General features: G+C 41.7%; 1 protein-coding gene across 2 annotated transcripts in view; it reads left to right on the top strand.

Annotated features, from left to right (window-relative positions):
- Positions 1–21,055, top strand: part of TMEM255B (transmembrane protein 255B) — a 66,739-nt gene extending 45,684 nt beyond the window's left edge. For both annotated transcript variants that reach the window (XM_085215075.1, XM_085215072.1), the window contains 5 exons: positions 4,098–4,178; positions 7,608–7,693; positions 9,652–9,811; positions 15,268–15,411; positions 20,344–21,055. In XM_085215075.1, the coding sequence (XP_085071201.1) occupies positions 4,098–4,178; positions 7,608–7,693; positions 9,652–9,811; positions 15,268–15,411; positions 20,344–20,511 (639 nt within the window). In that variant the 3' untranslated portion in view covers positions 20,512–21,055. The remainder of the gene's footprint in view (positions 1–4,097; positions 4,179–7,607; positions 7,694–9,651; positions 9,812–15,267; positions 15,412–20,343) is intronic.
- The last annotated feature ends 331 nt before the right edge of the window (positions 21,056–21,386 follow it).

Raw genomic sequence — 21,386 nt, 5'->3', positions numbered from 1 at the left:
ATGTACTTTCCATACCTCAGCTAAAAGCCACACAAAACCATCCTCCAAAGACATAAGGTCAAATTCATCAAAGATACTATTCAAAGAATACTCTCCTTATTCTCCTTACACAAGTGATGTATTGCAGTGCTCTCACTATCAAGGAAATATGTAGCTTTTTTTTAATTGATATATGCAGCCAACAAAACTAAAACCCTCTATATTTGGGCTGAATCTTATCTTACTTGGTGTGAAGCCTTTCGTCTTACCTGTCTGTTCATCATTCACAGGTTCTAGTGCACATGCATTCAAAATATGGAAATAAAAACCATGTAAAAAAATCAGGGAGAGCTATTTTCATCTGTAGGATTCTATTCTGAGGAACTCTGTTTTGCCTGCAATTAAGAGAATTACTGGCTATCCAGATTTTTTTTGACACAACTAAAAATTTTAAGATCTGCTATTTGGTATTCCACTGATGTTATGTAGTGGATAAACACCAGCGGGCTGGCCAAAAGAGGGAGAAGTCTGTACAGAAACATAGCTGTGTGCTTGAATTTGTTTACTGGTGTCATAAAAGTGATAGTCATCTTCTCTGTTTTGTGTCTGCATACTCAGATCTTTTTATTATATACTGATACCATTTTTACTTTATGAATGTGTCTATGCATAAGAGGCAAATGTAGTCAGATTGCTGTCAGTTTAAGTTTAGAAAATGTTATTTAATACAGCATTTATTTAAATACAAAAATAAGTAGATGTATAATAGGATATTATTGCTATATACTTCAAAGCCACTGTTAATAGCATGTATGTGTGTGTGTGTGTGTGTGTGTATATCACTTAAATACATAAATAGAATAGAAAAATAGCTCTGTCACTACTGGTGTTGCTGTAAGAGTAGAAACAAGGACTGGTGGCTATCCCATTTTCATGCACAGTCTACAGTGAACAATAGTAAAAGACAAAGTGTTTTTGAGCAGTTCATCAAGAATAATGTCATAGCTTTGAAATATGTCTCATTTGCCTTTGTTTTGAAAGAGTCCAATAAAATCCAACAGGTGCTAATGCAGTGTGACATCCTGTTGGATAATTTTTAAACACTTGGTGTATGTGGTGTCTTATTCGTGTAAATGCCTTAGGAGCACCTGTGTGACTTGGAAATCAAATTGAATCTTATAACAGTTCAACAATTCAGCACTCCAAATTTGCCCATATTTAAAAACTGCATACTGTAGGTATTGAGTTCTGCGAATGCCTGTGTAAAAAAAAAAATTATCTAACCTTTGTTATTTTTACACACCCTACCATCACTCATTTGTTTTGATTTGGAATGACCAGATTGACTGCATATATAGATGCATTTAGAAAAAAAGGCTGGACATAGAAAGCTGCCTATAGCAGAGCACAGGGCCTGCTTTTCAAAAGTAAGTGAATGAAAATGTACACACTTGCTATGCCTGTGTGTGTAGATATATCAACTGTATTCACAGTGGTTCTTCCATGATACAGCTCTGATTTTTTTCCAGCATGGCAATATGAAGCAATAATAGCTGGTGTGGCTTAATCAATCATCTCTCTTTTGGGGACAGTGCTGCTTCTAGCACTTCATGAGCACCCATGGATAAAAACTGCTTTCTCCATCAAAGACCACATTAATAAAAGGACCTTTAAAAAAAAATTTTTTTTAAATAAGAGGAAGGAGGTGTAAAGAGTAGTAAATGTATGTGAGCCAAGAGATTAGGACTAGGGAGATGGTCTTCCAAGAGTTGATGGATGCCGATTTGAGAGCTTTCTCACTGTTTTTGTCAAGATATAGAGCTGTCACAGAACGTTTGAGTTGGAAGGGACCTTTAAAGGTCATCTAGTTCAACTCCCCTGCATCTACAGCTAGATGAAGTTACTCAGAGCCCTAGCCATCCTGACTTTTAATGTCTCCAAGGACAAGAAATACAGTGCATTTCTGGGCAACCTGTTCCAGTGCCTCACCACTCTTACTGTAATAAAAACATTTTTTCTTACATCCAATCTAAATTTCCCTTCTTTTAGTTTGAAACCATTTCCCCTTGTCCTATCACAGCAGACCCCACGAAAGTGTCTATCCCCTTTTTTCTTGTAGCCTCCATTTAGATACTGGCCATAAAAGTGAAATTTCTTTTGCCAATATACCAAATGTACCAGTTGTTGACCCTCTAGATCCATCCAGCCCTCAAGTAATTTTTGCTCATCAGCAGGGCTGAGGAGAATACCACCTGGTTCCCCATGCCTTTGACCATGTCTCACTTCCAGAATCTTCCAGGATAAAACTGAAGCTTGTTATTGTTGTGGATACAATGGACACCTTTTTTTCAGGATTTGCTTTTCATGCTAGAAAAAGCTATTTGAATTGCTCACTCTTCTCCCATATCACCCCCATTTCATCCCCAAACAACAGATGAATCAGTACTGGAGGATGACATTCTGTGAAAAGAAAAGTACAGTGTGGCCTTTGGCTGATCCTATGCTTGCTGTGCTAGCTGAGAAACTGCAATCCTGTTAGCTCTCCCAGTCAGATCTGTCCCTGGAAGTCATGGCTGAGGGCTGATACTTTTCCAGGCCTATGGAAGAATGTTGTCCTAGCTCAAGACATACCGTGCTGTTTGTGTGGTATTTACATTTCCTCTTGAGAAAATAATAGTTACTAATGCATTTTTTCTTACACTTGTGTGATATAAATACTTTTGGATGCAGGAACTTAATCTTTCCCTAACCCTTAGGAAATGGTATCCAAACTTTCTTAGCTTTGCTAGAGTAATCAGAGAAGCCAACATGTTGTTGGATGAGCTTTATTCATTGACCTCTCTGCATTCCTGCCTAGCTATGCATTTTTATTGTATTTTGGGTCAGCAGATTTATACAGTTCACACTTCATTATCTAACAAATATAGAATACTGAGAAGTGATCATAAAGAGCGAGCTCTTTCTGCAATTCCTAAGTTAGTCCTGAATGGGTCAAAAAGCTTTATAGCCCAGGCTGATGCAGCGAAAGTTAACAGACACTAATTTCTGCTAAAAACCGAAGTGATCTTTTGCTTGAAAGTTAGCATGGAAAGAGGAAACAGCAGATAGTGAGATCCCATCTTCTCTCTTGGAAGTGATCTGATTGACAGTGGTGATGGCATCTGAGTGCTTTGAAGGTCCAGATCATGACTTGGGACTAGATAAGTGACAAAAAGTTGAAAAATTATTTTATGATAACGTAAGTCATTCTCACACTTTGGTTTGAGATATATACCAGATCTCACAGAACTTTTCAGCTGCCAAATGCTCCCTAGGCAAATATGTTCTTGTCCTGAAAGTGTCTGAAGCATGTACCTTCTAGCCTTCAAGAGGCCTTTTGCCAAGTTCAGAAACACGCATCTTTCATCTAGCCAAGGATATTTCATTGTGTACCTCCTTTGTATCAGCTTCTGGGAACTGTCACAGGCAAAACAGCAGCAAATACATCTTTTACAATAAGCATAAATGGAAAAGAAGACAAAAACAAATTTATTGTGTAGCACTTCTCCTGAATACTTTCATTTCTTCATTATTCTTTTTTGTTGTTTTTTTTTTAAATTGTTTGTTTGTTTTGTTTTGTTTTGTTTGGTGGTTTTGAAGTGAATGAAGTAAATGGAATGCTTAAAGTTTCAGGTATTCTACCTTGTTTCACTGTGGACAAATCCCTTAAAAGAAAGTCACGTATCTTGAAGACATATGGTAAAGTAATTCTTTGTGCTGGGTAAGAAACTGTACCAGGAAAAGAAGTGACTGGACCATTCTCACAGAATAGTGCTGTTTGACACTGGAGAAGGAAGTATTTTAATCCCAGGCAACGTCCTCTCAAGATAATTGACGGGGACAGTGAAAATTAAATGATAATCGTATAGCTTAGTGGCAAACTGAGGAAGGAAAATGTAACACTGAGGAGATCTTACACAGAAAGAAGCCAACACCAGAGTGTGTGAGCTGCTTACTCAGCTGTCTGCTTTGGTTGCAGCTTCATGGAGCTATAAACATCCGGCATGGGGATATGAGACACATGCTTTCAAACTTCCTCCAGACTGAATACTTTTCTGGATGTTTTTTTCTCTTTACAGGAACCTAGACCTTTGTATAACAGAAGATGCCAGTTTTATTCAAGTGGAGTAGGATTCCTATATGATGCCTACCAAACAGAGGTAAACAAATTCGCTTCCTCATATGTTCATTCTTCTTGTGTTTCAAGGGGCTGAGGAGAAGGAAGGCAGTCATTTGAGAATGTCTCTGTGCATGAGGTTGATGGTAACCCAACTGTTTTTCCCTTCCACAAGTGGTCCCCCATCTGCCTGAGCTCTGATGTTTGCAAATCATTACAATCAGTAAGATTTTGAGTCATCATCAGTGTTTGTATTCAAAACACTACTCTGGTATTGAAAGGATTATCATATATATTGTATAAGAGATGTCTGAAATGTTTTTATCACATTGACTTTCTCTGAGGAGGTTTTTGTTGACCTTCAATGTCCAGAAGACTTCAAGTATTCTCTTTATTTATCCAGCACAGGCCAAGAATGTCAGTGGTTTGTATGCAGTTTTTATTGTCTCAGAGATATTAAAATGATACGAACGGTGCCTATACCCAAAGGGTTAGCCTCTGGAGAAATCCAGATTTAGTTTCCTTTCCTATTATTCATTTTAATATTATGGTAAATTTTTGGGAGTGAAAAGGAAATCAGGCAGAGCAGGATAGAAAACAAACTCACAAGAAGCCGTATATTCATTTGTCCTGTGGTTGTGAAAAAGGGAATGCTACTGTTAATAATTCTAGATAGGTTAGCAAAGTCTGTTACTAAGCTAAGCAGTTAATATTACTTAAATCTAGGTTCTAGGGCACCCTGCTGCTGTTTCCAGAACATACATGACAGAAATGTTTCATTGACCTCCTTGCTTCAAGAGCTACCCTGACAAACTTCCAACATGTCAATGCACATCCAGGCACAGACACATCCCACATAATGCTTCTGATTCCTCTAATAAGTGTGTAGCTCAGGTCATGCTGACCTCAACTCCCTGCAGGTGACCCCAGTCTCAGTCTTCTGCCTAGACAGATTTTCTTAGCTCTGCATATATTGGAAATGTCTCAGTTTGGGCCACCCTGAACTCCTTTCTCTATTTTAGCAAAAGGTCCCCCACAGACATATCTTTTTAAAAGTGTGGTTACTTTGTAATAACATTCTTGTCTGGTTGTCTACCAAGCTGGAGTCAGCATGTGCTAATTCAGTTACTAATCTGTGGCATTTGAACTTGGCTTTTGCTTTCCTGAAGTTAGCCAGCAGGAGAATGCTCTACATTCCAGGCGAACACCAAACCAGGAAGACAGATTGTCTTCTGAGAGTGAGTTTCCTTTTGATTGCCATCTCTAGCTTCTGAGTGGTCTCCAGCTCATGGAGTCTGGTGAATATATTTCTTTGCTCAAAGCAAAAGTGATTAAATTTTCTTGCAATCTCTATGAGGTGGGAATATCTCTTGAATTGTGCTGAGGGGATAGACAGGCAAAAACAGCCAAAATATGAAAAAGCTAAATGTCTGGTCACTGAAATGGAAAAATAGGCCTTGACATGCAAGATACCCACAAATGGCCTGTTTTCCACCCTTGCTCACACCACACAGAAATTTGTTTATTTTGCTTTATCCACTGATCTCCTAAAAAGGATTGTCTTGGTCTGTGCATGTTTTAAAAATGTAGTGACAAAAATAGACAACTACAATAACTCCTTTGGCCAAAAATTTAATACATTTTGAAACCTCAAAGTAGCAAAATCATTCTGTGATTCTGTGTCCAAAGTCTTGCCAATCTCCTTCTTTCATCCTTCAGTCAGAAGGGGCAAAATGGAGCGGGAAAAAATTACCACTTTTTTTCTATCAGAAATGATCCCCAAAGCCATGTATCAGAAAAAAAAAGCTCCACATTTTAGCAGCCCTCTCCATCTTACAATATACTCTGATCCCAACCACATGTGTGATAGAACAAGAGTATTTTAGCTATGTGAGTCCTAGACCATTTTGTCTGTGGACAGAGACTCAAAGCCGAAGTCTTGTGTTCCACTCAGTGCAAAAGTATTAGAGCCTTCAAACAAAATGGCCTAGGTAGCAGATACATTGGTATGGTCTACTCCAGGATCAGTTTTCAAAATTCTTTGAGAAATAGCCATGTGATATTTCAGTTACTTCTGAGGTGGATCTCGATTAATCTGAGATAGTCATTGACATGTGATTGCAATTCAAATTGGAACCATCCTTTCATAATCTAACTTCCATTTTGGATCATAACAGCTGGTTTGTACTAGAGACTAACCATACATTTAGCCTTGTCCTGGGCAGCAAAGCAATCTCAAAGCATCATTTTATCTTCCTTTTAGTTTTATCACCCTTCTAACTTCACTATTCAAACAAACGATGCTAAGCTCAAGTTGGCAAGTCTGAGATCAGCAGCAGGGTGAACTTTCTCTGGTGCTGATAGTTGTATAACATCTTCCTTTCTGGAGGGAGCAAACACATGAGGACTACAGGCTCATTGACAATGGCAGTTTTCACACTAAGAAAGATGCATAAATCCAAACCTCATGGGGTAACATTTGTGAAGACTGTCTCATAAAGGAACATATTCATGGCTAAGCAGGAATGAGAGGAACTGTCTTTCAGAAGCTTCTCAAAAGCTACCTAAGCAAGGTATTTCTGTTCTATCATTATGAGGAATTTTCCATTCAGTAATGCATTTTATATGCATTTTGCAAACAAAATACTTCTCAGCTGTTATAGCATTTTTTTTTTCTGTCAAAAACTATAGAAAAAATGTATTTTCTGTCCTTCTAGCTTTTAAAACATAACAGTTCTCCAGGATTTCAAACGCAAACTAAAAATCTCAGGAGAAAGAAAAAGAGAAAGCCTTGCATGTAAAATGTTTCAGTTCGTTTGTAGAGCCAAATAGAACCAAATAGAAGATATATATTTTCCATACTTAAGGATTCATTAAAAGAATTTCTTCTCTGGATTGAGAATGGCTTATTTGTTTCTACCTTTATTATACTAACATCTGCCAGTCCATGCAGTTCCTGCTCACAGAAATAAATCTTTTCATCTTTATATTCAGGAGCCTGCAAAATAAATCTTTTTGCCTTTATATTCAGGAGTCTGCTGTGAATGGTAGTTATTTGCTGGAGTGCTTGGATCTTCTGTGAGTGGTTTTGTTTGTGGGTTTGGAGATCATTGCTGTTGTTCTTAATTGTTTCCTTTCCTTGGGAGGATGTTACTGACAGGCAAGAGCTCCCATTTACTAGAAACTGACATTTTTGCCCATTTCCCCAATAGAAAGGATTGTATATGCAGGGCTTACCATAGTGTGTCTCCCAGGACATGTTGTCACTGTGTCACTGCTGTAGGGATCGCTGGGAACTCGGGTTTTAGCAAAGCAGTGTGGAACACTGTAACAGTGACTGAAAACGTTGCTGGAACACCATCCTGCTTAACAGTAAGTGCACTGTAGTACCTGCATCTTGGGGGTCAGTATTGTGACTTGTATGTTGCACTGAAACACTGAGATTAAAAGTTGGTCTCTTCTTTTTTAACAGGTGACATGTTACACCTTAAACACCAAGTGCCAGCTGAAAGTAAAGAGTAACACGTGCTATTGCTGTGACCTGTACAACTGTGAGAAGTAAGTACCTGTGTGCAGTCAATGGCCTCTGAGAAATCCCTGGTTGTTTGTCCTTCTGCGTCAGTGATGGGGAAATTTCCCATTAGGTCTGGAGAAGCAACGCAGGGGGCTTGCATGCTGAGTAAGTGAGTTCCTTGGTCACTGGTATCCAGATGTCAATGGACAGGAGCTCAGGTGTTATCTGTTGTTGCAGTCATTTTTCTTAAGTATATCGATAAGCTCTTTGCTGTGTGATCAAATCCAACCACTCTGTCATAGCTCTGTCAAGATTTACTGGTGATTTTGCAATGCAGTTTTCTCACTAGTTTTGATTAATTGTTTCTTCTACCAAAATGGGGAAAACAAAATGAATAGAAAAACAGGTGGCCATATATAGAGATCACACTGCAGGCAAATGCAGAGCTTTTTTGTTAGTAATAGCTTCTGTATGCATGGGATTTTACTGAGTTGCCATAGAATAGATACAGAGGGTCTTGTGAGTGTTTCCTAAAGCTGTCCATATGACTTCATCATTACTGAAGCATGAGAAGCCAGGAGAGAAGAAGGGAGGAAGTGTCTGGATATCCTTACAAAGATCAGCGGAAGACTATCACAGAGTTGCCATGCAGTCAGTTACCAGGAGTACAGCAGTGGTTAGGAAAACTACATCACAGCTAAGTCCAGGGGTTTATAATGGGGAATAGAAATGGAATGAACTGACACAACTGGCTGGCCACCTGGAATGTAGATTCCAATGGCAAGCAGCATCATGACTTGCCACATACAAGAAGCCGAAGAGAATTTCCTGGAATGCAACTTCTGCCACATTCATTCTCCATATGGCTCAGGATCATCTTATCATGCACTTATCATGCCTCTGTAACCATCTACAGTTCACACAGATTCCCTCTTCTTTCTTTTCCTCTGTGTATTTCACATCTTTCTTCCTTCCCATGTCTCCTGTTCTGTCTTGTACTTTTTTTCTTCTTTTCACATATAACCAGCCCTGAGTAGCCTCAATCCTCTGTCAGCTTTGACCAGCACGCTACCAGGCATGTATAATTTTAGTGTATGACAATGAGGCTGGCAATATGAGGTAATTCACAAGATTTATGCATGAAAGAGTTGCTTTCGCCCAGCACTAGGGTAGGTACTGAGAAGAATGGCAGGACATTGTTTTCAGGTTTTGCAGTAGAACCTTTCTGAATTTCAGCAAGGTGATGAGGATTGACTCCACAACATGCCTGGTCTACAATAGCGATTGCAGTGTACAAATTCAAACAAGCAAATTTCTGGGTAGTATAGTACATAGTTTGAAGGCACATCTTTATACTGTACTTTGTAGCATCTGTTAATTTGGAACTGCAGACACCATAAACAAATGTGGTCAGCTGGCAAAGTCTCCCTTCCTATGGTTGAATTAATGCTGTAGCAACTTGACAGAGATGCCAGCAGATTTCCAGGTGAACTAGTAAAAAAAGCTGTGCTGAGCTAGTATCTAAATGGCAAGGGTAGCATCCATAACCAGGTTATCTTTGTGTTCAGAGGCCCTCAGCAAAGAATTAGGATACCTTGCTTGTGCCAACACTGATCAGCTTAACTAGAGTTGGTATTCGAAATGTTCCCACCATCCCTGGAGGTGTTCAAGGCTAGATTGGATGGGGCCCTGGGCAGCCTGGTCTAGTATTAAATGGGGAGGTTGGTGGCCCTGCATGTGGCAGGGGGGTTGGAGATTCATGATCCTTGAGGTCCCTTCCAACTCTGGCCATTCTGTGATTCTGTGATTCTGTGAAATGTCTAATGGTTATTTTAGCCAAGCAGAGCTTTCTTCAGTTCATCCAAGCAATGTTAACATCCATAGGTGGGAATGTGGATTAAGTACTTTGCCAGAGAGGAAAGTAAGCAGGAGGGACTCAGATCCTCTGGTTGTCTTTGTCACTGCAAAACACAGCAGTGACGCTGTCTGCATTCCCTTTCAGCTCAGAGCAGTCCTCCAGCTACTACGAATTTCTTGGCGTGAGCAGCTGTCAGGATGTGGTTCACCTGTATAGGCTGCTGTGGTCCTCCACAGTCCTGAACATCATCGGATTGTTTCTGGGGATCATCACAGCAGCCATTCTTGGAGCATTTAAAGACATGGTAAGGCTTAGAGTTTTTTGCCTTCTGTAATAACTTCTGTGCTTGTTGACGTTATCAAGTGAGTTAAAAACCAAGCGTTAAGTACACAAAAGAGGCACTTTAAACATGTTTCCTGTGTGGTCTGGGAATCTGAAGCCACATATTTAGACTAAGCAGTTGCCAGCTGCTCACAGCTAAGTAGGTCAGGTCTGGTCAATACATGAGTTGAAGGGGAAAAACAGGCGTCTGCATGAACAGATGCTGGTGCTTCATTTCTGACTTTTTTTTTTCCTTCTAATTCAGCACTGAACATGCTGAATTAGAGCAGAGTTAAAGGTTGCAAGTTTGTAGATAACATAAAACTAAAGTCCTTAGTGTGATGATTTATGTACTTGTTTTCCCAAGAATAGGGATTGATACTGAAGGACCCGTCAAGTTTTTATTCAAATAATTATTTTCAGGTGACATTAATCTCCTCTGTTGTTTCACTGAAGACTGCCTCTCTCTAACTGCTCCCTGTGCCACACTGATACATGCCACTGCTTTCAGAAGAGGCTGTGTGTGAGGAGAGATGGACCAGCTAAGTGACTCCCAGGAGGGTGGGCACTCAGAAGCATAGGTGATCCCCCAAAGGGCTTCTGAACTGAGCAGGTGGAGGTGTGGGGATAGGGCTGAAACTCAAGAGCAGAAGTGTTGTGTGAGAGCAGCAAATGTCTGCTGGTGACAGCAGCAAGTTTCTTGTGACTATTCACATGGAAGAGAAGTAAGAAGAAGGATGAAAGGTAAGAAGAAGGATGAAAGGAAGGAAGAGAGAGATGAAGCAGGGAGTAGTATCCCCTTTCTGGCCTTCCTGCATTTCTAGAGCATCACCTGCCAGAAATGACAGACGGTTAAATGATCTAGGCATCCTCTCTTTACAAAAATATCTTCCATTAGCAGCAGCACTATCTTGCTGGAGATAGTGAGGCAGCCCTGGAAAATGGGTGGCTACAGAGGGTATGAGGAATCTCAGAGAGGACACTTCCCTGTGTTGCTCTGCAGCCATGTTACCTTGAGATGAGCTACCAAAAGCTCAGAACTGATGGCAGCTGAATCTTCTTGTCCTGGATGTTGTGATGGCAGCCCTTTCATCCCTGTGCCCTACTATCTGTGTGCTTCTGTCTCTAGAATAAGTCCCTCCCTTCTGTGATACCTGGGTGCAGGAGCAGATTGAGAAGAAAGGAACGGATGAGGCAGAATTATAGAATCATTAAGGTTGAAAAAGACCTTTAAGACCAACCATCAATCAGCCTATCACCACCATGCCCACTAAACAGTGTCCCTTGGTGCCACATCCACATGGTTCTTGAACACCTTCAGGCACAGTGACTCCACACCCTTCCTGGGCAGCCTGTGCCACTGCATCACCAAAGTGTTGCCTACTATCTGCTGTCTGGCAACCAGCTGGCAGCAGAAATTTATAAGAGCCTTAAAATCATGCAATAGGGCCATATGGATTATCTGAAATTTACCTTTGCTAAAAGTTTTCAAATGTTTGCACCTTTCTCTAACTCAAGGCAAGCAATCATACTGAACTTTCGCATGTTATCAATGTGCAACTGACCCATCTTTGTGTGAAGGGACCTTTGCAAGGAGCTAATAGCAAAGTGTAGTCAGCTAGATGTGAACAGCTACAGCTGCTTGAGAGAAGCTTTCTCAGTGCTTCTTGCTGAGGAATCTGAACCGGGGCTATTAGTGCTTCCCTGAGATGTGGAAAAGTGTGGAGAGCCAGACTGCACCCATGAAATCTGCCTTGCATCAGCCCAGGCTTAAATGGGATTTGGGCTGAAGCTTTGTAGTGGGAGTGAGCTCCAGCCCAGGCAGATCTCAGTGCTGCAAGGGGGTATCACTATGCAGCTCCTAAGGGACAGCAAGCTGGAGAGGGTCTAATGGAGGGGGCTCCAAGTAGGAACTTGATCTGAACAAGCTGTTTAATATCTCCTGTACAGCAGGAGCTGAAAATACACCTCACTAGCTTAAGGAGAATTTATGTTGATCAGCCCAGCAGAGGATGCTATGTTTGTGAAAGAGTTACTAAAAGATCAATCCAAAATGAAATAACTATTCCTTGCTCCAGATTGTGCTTTTTCAGGTTTCTTTTGAGGTACAGACCACATCAGCTTTGCTCATGTGCTGTTAGCTTTAATTATGAAAGGGGTAACTCGTAGGGGGCCAAGAAAACATCAAACTTAAGAGGGACTGAAATAAGAGAAGGCCTCAAAACATGTGGGAGGACAATTGTCTTTCTTTCAGGATGTCACTTGCAGCTCAATGCAGTGCCTAAGGGCACAGCTCTGAGGTTGGCTTCCAGGAAACACAAGGCTGGCCAACCACTCCAACAAAACATCATGTTTATCTTTGCGGGATGCTGGCAGCCAAAACATGCTGCAAGGAGAGAGTTTGCAAAACAGGGTAGTTGCTTCTACACCCATCACATTTTTGATAGAAAATAAATATTCTTATGGTTTTCTTTCCTGTGACACATTCTCTGCAGACCCTGGCATACTCCGTGTGGCTTTGCTGTGTGCCAGAGAGCTGTGTTGACCCAGTGGGAAACACTTTATCCCCTCCTGAGCCCTGGGGTATCAGCTCTCTATAGCTCTTGTGCCACTCTGGGGCTGTCTCCTGTGATTTGCTGGCGTATCCACAGCAGTTGTGTCAATACCTTCCCTTTCAGGTCTACCTTGTGCATGGATATGAGACTTAGGCTGGGCGGTTACCTTAAAGTCATCTTTAACAAAAACAGATGAAGACATAATGTAAATAGAAGTATCCAAAATGATAAAATATCTTGATCATTTCTTATGTTTGACAGAGGTACAAAAGTGCATGAAAAACTGTACCTGCTATTATAAAGAGTTAACTAAAACATCTCCCTTCCCTGCCCTGGTATTCATCTGATGACTTGGAAATGTTTTCCTGACACACCTTGCCAAGGAATCTGCCTGCCCTGAGTTTAGGGTTGAATTCATCTGAATGACCTCTGGTCCTGGAGGAGTATGTTGCTCTTTTTTTTTTTTTTTTTAATTATTCTCCTTGGAGTCTTTAAGGGAATCTGACCAGATGAAATATCATTCCTATAACCCTTCTCCTTTTCTTCTTTGACCCTGTACATAGCAGGGGGCTTGAAAGTAGATGATCATTGTGGTCCTTTTCAACCCAAGCCATTCTATGATTCTATAATTCTTCCCTTACCCTCACGTCTTGCAAGAGAAGGTGCACTTTGATATTAAAAGGAATTGTTTCAGCTTAAAATGTCTCCGCCTACCCTTGTGTTATGGTTTAACCAGCAGGTGGCTCAGCATCACACAGTCCTTCTTTCACTCCCCCCTTCTCAGTAGGACTTGGGGGGAGAGGAGAATGGGAAAGAAAAACGAAGTAGAAGTCTTGAGTTGAGATAAAAGCTATTTACTAAGATCGAGAAGAAGAAGAGCGGGAAAAAAAGATAATAGCCATGACAATTATATATATATGTTATATAGACATATGCGTCTATATAACAAGTGATGTACAAGCAATTGCTCAGCACCCCCTAGCTGATGCCTAGCTAGACCCTCAGCAAGTGGAAGTGAGCGAGATGCTCCCATTGCCTTCAAAACTCTCCTTCCACATGATGCCATATGTTATGGAATATCACTTTGGCCAGTTTAAGTCAGCTGTCCTGATTCTCTCCCCTCCTGGCTCCTCTCTTGCCCCCAGCCCTTTGCTAGTAGGAACTGAGAAACTGGAATGGCCTTGGCTTTCCACAACAGCTCAGCAACATCTTGAGATGACGGTGTGTTATCAGCATTGCTTTTCTCCTACAAACAAAACAGAGCATCATACCAGACACTGTGAAGAAAAGCAATTCCATCTCGGTTGAAACAAAAACACCTTGTATGTCACGTGACTAATTTATCATAGCATCACTTCTGGAATATTTGATATCAACATCTAACCAGCCTCAATACCTGCAAGTCATCACTGGTTCCAAGCTGATGGCCTGGATGCTTGATCAGTGGATTTGGGGTGATTAACTCTGCAAACCTATCTCCTAGGACTGTTGTAATCTTCGCCCCTAGAAACTGGAGAATGCTGGTGCTACAGTTGGAGAGAACGTAAAAGGATTTAGAGAGGTTCCAAGAAGAAGGAACAACTATATTCACTCATCAGGGTTTATATAAAGGAGATGTTTTGTATCTTGAAGATGAGAGACTTGCCGTCTCATGTAAAATAGGTCTTCTGCTTTCAGGGACAGCCTTTCTCTGTGCCAGCTCCTGGGCTGCTGAATTTCTCCAAAGAGCCTGGACTGCCAGATAATTTCATGCAGTACACCAGTCACCAGATGATGTTTTCCATCTGCAAAAAGAATGAATGTATCCCTCCTGTCTCAATCACAGCGTGTATGCTATCTCTGAAGGATGCTGTTGTTCATGTCTCTCATAGATAAGTCTGAAAGGAAATGCCAAAAACTCCTGGCTGCTGTTTTCAGTATTTGTCTTGCAATCACCGTATAAAAGAAAATTCCATGCTCTCATGTAAAGGAATCTGCTAATAAAAACAAAGGAGAGGAGAGAAACCACTGGGTTTGTCTCAATTTGCAAAGCAAACGACCATTAAGATCTTTATCAGAGCTCTGTCATCCTTTGCAAATGGTTATGTAGCATAAGGTTTTAGGAACACAAGTCACGGTCACATTCAGTTTTTTATTTTGCTTATTGTTGCTGTTGGGTTTTGTGGTTTTTTGTTTTTTTTTTTCTTCCTAGTTTCATTGGTTGGTATACAGAGAGCTATTACTTCTTCCTGCAAACCTTATCACAAAGTGCAGTTAAGGGGCATGCCCAAAGAATGATGAGATATGATAAAGGAGTCAATTGAATTCTGATGCAAATGAGCATCTCTCTTGATTTTGTGCAGCAGGAATGAGATAGGCATATATGAGGTGGTGCTGCAGAGCCAGAAGAGGACTCCATTTCACAAGTGAATGGGAGCTGTAAAAGAAAAACAGGTGCTGTGGAAAGAGAGGTTTTAGCAGAACTGTGTAGGAAAGCTGAGAGAGGCATCAGCTAGTAGCTGTTGGAAAGAATCTGCAGCAAAGTGTGGAGGAGTGGATAAGAGGAAGCAGTCAAAGCTGTATGCTGCGCTTTTCAGGGTGTCTCTGGTCTGGAATCCTGCCAGTGCTTCTGTAACTTCTGCTAGGGAAGCACCCGCTGTCTTTTTTCCAAGGATAGAAGATTAAAACAGCCGTGCAATTCTGGCCAGAAAATTTATACCAGATACACCCTCCTCTCATTCTGTTTACCATTTTTTTAATTAATTTTATTTTTTTGTAGTACTGGTTCACACCAAGAAATCGGGAGTTATTAAATTGTAAATGTCATTTGTGGTGTTGGGACTAGTTACTGCTTCAGACCCCTCTGCACAGTGCTGATTAAATTGTTGTTTTCTATGCTCAACAGGTACCTATGTCCCAAATTGCTTTCAGTGCCGCACCACCTCCTCAGATCCTTTACAACCCTGCCCAGCAGATCCTGACATATGCTGGATTTTGTCCTTCTGCAGCAACAATTTCTACATATCCATCCTACCCATTGCCCCTTCAGGTACAGTACAAAATGGCAACCTTCTTACTCCATCAGAAAATCTTGAGCCATTACGCAGTGCCATCTCTGCAGTGGTAAATCTTGGCTTGTGAAGGGTCTGGAGCAAGGCCAGGAGGTTGGATCCGAACTCACAGACTTGCCTCCATGATCATTTAGCCTAGGTCTAGCTCTCATGTTTGTTCTCAGATCTCACACTTTCTCTGGTCATCCTATGGACTCTGCCTGTTGACTTGAAAGCAAATAAAAGTCTGAAAAACTGAGTGATATAAGAAGGGTTTGGGCTGGATATTAGTGATAATTTCTCATCAAACAGTTTTAATTGCACCAGTACAGATTTTAGTGACAAAACAAGCCAGAAAGAGGAAGTGTTTTTAGATGCCAAAGGAAATTCAAATGTCATGGAATATTGTGAAAGAGTACAAATGAGGGGTTAGGAACGTTGTCCTTCAGCTGCTATTAAACACTGGTGAGTCCAGCCCAGAGCTGGCTTAGAAAATGCAGTTCGTGATACTGAGGATGTTGTTCGATTTTTTCTTGCCTTCATCGCCTGGTGGCAAGAGGCCTCTTGACCCTTCTTTACCAGAGGAGTTTGAACCTTCATCATAGCCTGCTCCTATTCCAGCTGGCTATCAAATAGCTTCAGTGGAAAATGCACCATTCCTACTGCCAGGAACCCTCTGTGGAGCACAGGCAAAACTAATTCCCTCCACAGAGGGTCTTGGCAGTATGTCCCACAAGCCAGATGCCTCACATCCTCAGAGGGCTGTTGTAGAAGGTAGCCCATGCTACAATGGCTCCCTGCTTAATGTGAGAATTTTCGGACACATCTCTCTCCCACTACACAACATTTAGGCATCTGTACCTAGCCGGAGTTTGGGTTGTGCTCTGGGAGCTGACATGTGCCCTGCAGGCTCAAGCTGGTTTCTGTATCTCCCTTTTGTCCCTCCCTTGCAGAGCTGACTCCTGGCCATAGCAAGGTGTTGGGCCTGGCACGACAGGTGTCAGTAGTGGTCGTGGCTGTGTTCAGACAATGCAGCACAGAGTGAACAAAGTGAGATGAACACAGAGGTGAGTTGGTAAATAGCTGAATGCATTGAGACACTAGAAAAACTGTGAGCATTTTTAGATTTTTACATTACAATAAGAATATTTAGTATGAGTGGGATGTAGAACAGCTACCTGCAGCCTCCTGGGCCACATCTGTTCAGGGCCAATGACCAACCACACTGGTGAATTGCTAGCCCCCTCTTGGTATGGGTTTGGTCCAGATCACCTAACAGTCTCAACACCTATGAAAGGCTCAGGAGACAGCAAGGGCAATGGACCATTCCAGGTTGGAAGTGTGCATACAGACGTTCACACTGTTTTGGTAGTAAGAGTTCAGCTGTAGGGATGTGATATGTGCTGTGCCAGTTGGCTTCACAGCCAAAGAACAGTCCTTGGCACACTATAGTTATTAACACAATGAGGAGGCACTTTTGCAGACTGTTGGTTCAGAGGAAAGAAAGAGTACACCCAGAAATCTTTTTTTGTTTGCTTTTAGCTGAAAAGCTATGCTGTTCAGCAGAGTTCAGTTAGCATGTAGCCAAGAGTAGAGAGAGAAGGGGATAAACAGACAAAAGCAAGCAAAACTGAAAAAAATGCATGTAAGTAAGTCCTGAGGATCGATTGCAACTGCTCAGTCCTTTGTCCACTGACAAACAGAAATATTTATCCCAAATTCTTAATTGCATTCCAAAACTAGCACTTAAACACTTCCTCCCACCACAAGTTTCTACTTTTTCTAAGAAGCGTGTTATTTATCTTCTCTTCCCTTCCTGACACTCAGAGGTGGACATCACCAGCTGTCTCCAAATCAGGAGAGATTAGCAAGAAGTGCAGGGCATCCAAAAGGAAAAGCACTTAATCCTTTTCTTGGAAGAAAAAAAAAAAAAAGCAAGCAGTCTTAGTGTATATATAAGCTAATTATGTTGTACTTTGGAGACAGTTTGTGCTTCAGTATAATGCAATATTTATGAGGTATCATAAACTTACTTAAAGTTACAAAAAAGTGAATGTGAGAAACAGACTTGATTTGGAACAGCCAAATGCTCATACAACATGCTCATCCATTGAGAGCTGTGGACTGAACCCATAGGGCTGGAGGCCTTTACAATCCTTCTTAGTGCCCTGTTGTTGCATTCAGACCTCCAGAAGCCTTCCTTAACTGGTGCTGGTCCTTACGGCAGTTGAAGAGTCTGGGACTACTGTGATTAATGTAGCTAAATGCAGGGGCTGTTGGCTGTGATCTAGTGCTGTGTGATAATGAGATCAGGTAGCCAGCTGGTACTTGCTGCTGCTTTAAGAGGGTCCCAGTCTCAACATCCCTATATCACATCAGTGTGGGTGTCTGGCATGCTGCATGGCACCCCAAAAGGGCTAGACGCTGATGTGCAGGCAACTGAATGAAGCTCTAGATGTCAGCAGTGTAGGAAACTCCATCTGAGCGGGTCTGTTCACCTAGGTGGTGACATCATTGAGACCTGAATGGAGACATCAAAATTCAAGGCTGAACCCTGTATCTTGTGACTGTGATGCAGTTGCCTAATGATATTACATCTGAGGTGGCCTCAGGTTTGCTAGGCAGCCATAAAGGACTGTCTGATGGCCAAAGGTCTACACAGGCCTTTCATCTAGTTTTGGAGCCTCATAGGGTGTCCATGGGCATCTCCCGGGTGTAAAGTTTTTGCTTCCAAGTAGACCAGGATCCACCTCTGCCTTGGCAGTGCTTAGTCACATTACCACAGCTGGGGACTCAGAGGGTGACAGAGCCCCAGCTCCCAGGAGCACTCTCAGGGCAGCCCTGCCATGCAGGCCCTGCATAGGTAGAGGTGGTGCTGATGGCCTCAGCATTGAGCACCAGGAGCTCAGCTCCCATGGGAAGCCCAACTGGAGGTTGACAACTCAACCTCAGGCCTCATTCCCCCTCCAGTATCCTTCCTAAGGTTACTGGTGAGGAAGGCCCCAGACACACCTTTCTTTCTCTGCGTTCCCTTTGGCTGCACACCATTCCTGCCTTTCATGCTGACTCGCACCCGCCCCAGTTAGGGTAGGGTCACACACATGGTGGCTCATGGCAATAAAAGAAACAAAATTTCCTTCAGCTAAGAGTTCACCTAAGAATTGATCAGGTATGATTAGTTTAGTGGGGAAAGTAGTAGGTGGACAGTTGGACTAGATGATCTTGGAAGTCTTTTCTAGCCTTGGCAGTTTTGTGATTCTATGATATGTTCCTATTGCTCTCTAGTATCCAACTGAGTAACTGCTTGCTGGAAAGGTGAACAGTCTTTAAAAAAAAATAAAAAATCACACTTTGGGGTGTTAGTAAATGCTTAGTTTACCTCACAGTCTGTTCACAAGCAGAAACCAGAAAATGCAAATAAAAAGAGACAACAGGAATGCATTTTGCCAAAGTTGTAATCAGCAGTTCTTTCCTTTACTCTGGCATGTGATAACAAAATCACACAGTCCTTACTGGAACAACTCAGACACAACCAGTCTTAGTCAGAGAGCTGCCAGCTAGTCAGGTAAATGATTAGCTGTGTGGGGACTGGAGGTCCACTGGATGACAGTGGTATGGTTGTGCCAGCCATGCCTGCCAAACAAAGAACTCATTACAGAAGCACTGCCAGGCAGATGTGTGGAAACGGTGGACGCAGTTTAAGCGTGAGAGAAGCAACAACTACAAAAAACAAAAACAAACCAGAAACCAAACCACACTAAGCCCAACAACTATGTTTGGAGCTGATCTAGCCAGCAGGTCTTTGTGTGTTACCTCCACTGCCTCCTGGATAATGGTGGTACCTAAACATCCTTGCTGTCGCAAAATCTCTTTTCTCACTAAGTCACACTGTGGTACAACTGCAGGACTTTTCCTCTCCATGGTAGTTTGCAGCCCCCTGAGTCCTACAAAGAAGCTAGATGGATATTGTGGCATGGGGACTGGTAGCCCTGGGTAGCTCTGAGGTGCAACCAGCCAAGTATCAGCCCTGATATCACTACCTAGATGATGAATAGCATTTTTTTGGCATGGTAAGTACCCGAGACAGCAGTTTTCTTGCTTGGATTTTTTCATTTCCCTTGAAATAACAGATCCATGATTACTATTTTATTATTTTTTTTAAATTCCAGGCACTTTAGGCCTGAACCTGAGGGCAGCTGAGCACAACTCTTCTGACGAAGCCCATGGACTGGCATTTGTTGGCATGTGAGGGGAGGAGTGAAATCCTGACCCTCTTTGAGATAAATGGCAAAACTTGGCTTAAAGTAGTAGTAGGATTGTATCCAAAACTTTAGTTCCTGGATGCATCCTTAAGTTTTAACAAACTCTGGTTGTTACTCAGTATGGGCTGTTTCCTAAGGTCATTTGTCATGCTTCTTTCCAGCCAAAGCCCCATAATAACTGAGACAGCTGAAAGAGCTACAGGGAGACACATGCTTAACTGTAAATTTGTAAGAGAAGTCTGCATTTGGCATAACAATAAGACCCTGCATAAGCAAGTATTACAACTCTGAGATAACTTAAATGTCAGAGTGATGCCTGAAGACTAGCAGCTACATATAACTTAATCAGCCAGTTGGGTGCCATGCCTCACCCAGGAAACCTGTAGAAATTACTGTTCTGTTCTGTTGCTTAGCTGTATGCACAATGTCTATTAAAAATGACTTGGGTTACAGATGGAATCTGTCTTCTTTCACTATAAACTGTATTTGCTACCCTTACGCAGGTGTTCGGAGTGCTGTGCTGCAATGCAAGAGAAAATTAACCATGGGCCATACTGGATAATACTTACCTGATAATACTTATCTGACTTAACTGACAAACAACTCAGAGCTGCAAAATGGGGTCATAATTCTTTATTGAAGAAAATATTTTTCTTTGTCTACATACAGCCTGCCAGCAATTTTCCAGGAACATCATCTACTGACATTTCTTTATCAGAAGAAACTCAGCCTCCATCTCAGTCCAGCTCCAGCTACGGCCTTCCCCCCAATGCTCCGCCCCTCTATGCACCAACTTACTTCTTGCCTGGAGAAAAGCCTCCACCATATGCACCATAGGACCAAGTATTCATTTGAGGTAGTTAGCAGGCACTGTTTTTAAGAAACCTTTGAAAACCCTGTGCTGTGCAGGCACTAGACTTTCCAAGGAACCCACTACAGAGTGTGTTATAGCCACTCTGCTTTTAGGCACATCTCACTAAGCAGAGCAGAAACCTGGAAATATCAGGGCAGGCTCATCACCAGTGGTGTGACAGGTCACCACCCAGTCTGCCTAAGGTCAAATGCAGTACTGCTTTCTACTTACCATGAGTTTTTTTCCTTCTCCCTATACTGCAGAGTGTTCTTCTTCCAGAGGAGAATTGAAGAAAACACTCTGGATACATGCTCTGCTTTCATAAACCAATATAGAAGGGTTTTAGTCTGTGTTGTCTGAATGAGTATTCTGGAGCCCTACGAGTCAATTGCTTTGGGTAGAAAGAGCCTAGGTGTTTGTTTGCTTGTGGTATTTATTTAAGAACCCTCTTTGGTAAAAGCGTTGTACCAATAAAAAAAGTGTGTCAATTATTTTCCAATAAAATTGACTGTGTATATTTATGCTGTACCTAAGGCTGTTATATTTATGAAGACAGAAGAAAGAACAGAGGGAAACACACTCTACTGAATAGTTCCCTCAGTTTCAAACAGAAAAGCAAATTTTACTGGATTTTTTTGATCTTGGTAACCTTGATTGGTACCTTGTGCCAATCTAGTCTGCATAGTAAAATGCTATGTCAGTGTGCTGAAAATGGCATTTCCAGACAGTTACTTAATCTGCACTTTAGTACTGGAATTAATTCCTTCCTAGTCAAAAGAAGATCACAACGAAAACCACTCTGTGTTAACTCCAGTTATTTATTTTTAAGCTTATCAAGCACTGCACACCATTCCTGCCT

The sequence above is a fragment of the Meleagris gallopavo genome, chromosome 1 (assembly GCF_905368555.1).
Source record: "Meleagris gallopavo chromosome 1, MGAL_WU_HG_1.1, whole genome shotgun sequence".
In the NCBI taxonomy this organism is placed as follows: domain Eukaryota; kingdom Metazoa; phylum Chordata; class Aves; order Galliformes; family Phasianidae; genus Meleagris; species Meleagris gallopavo.
Note: the sequence above shows the minus strand (reverse complement) of the source record. Positions and strands in the feature narration are given on the sequence as shown.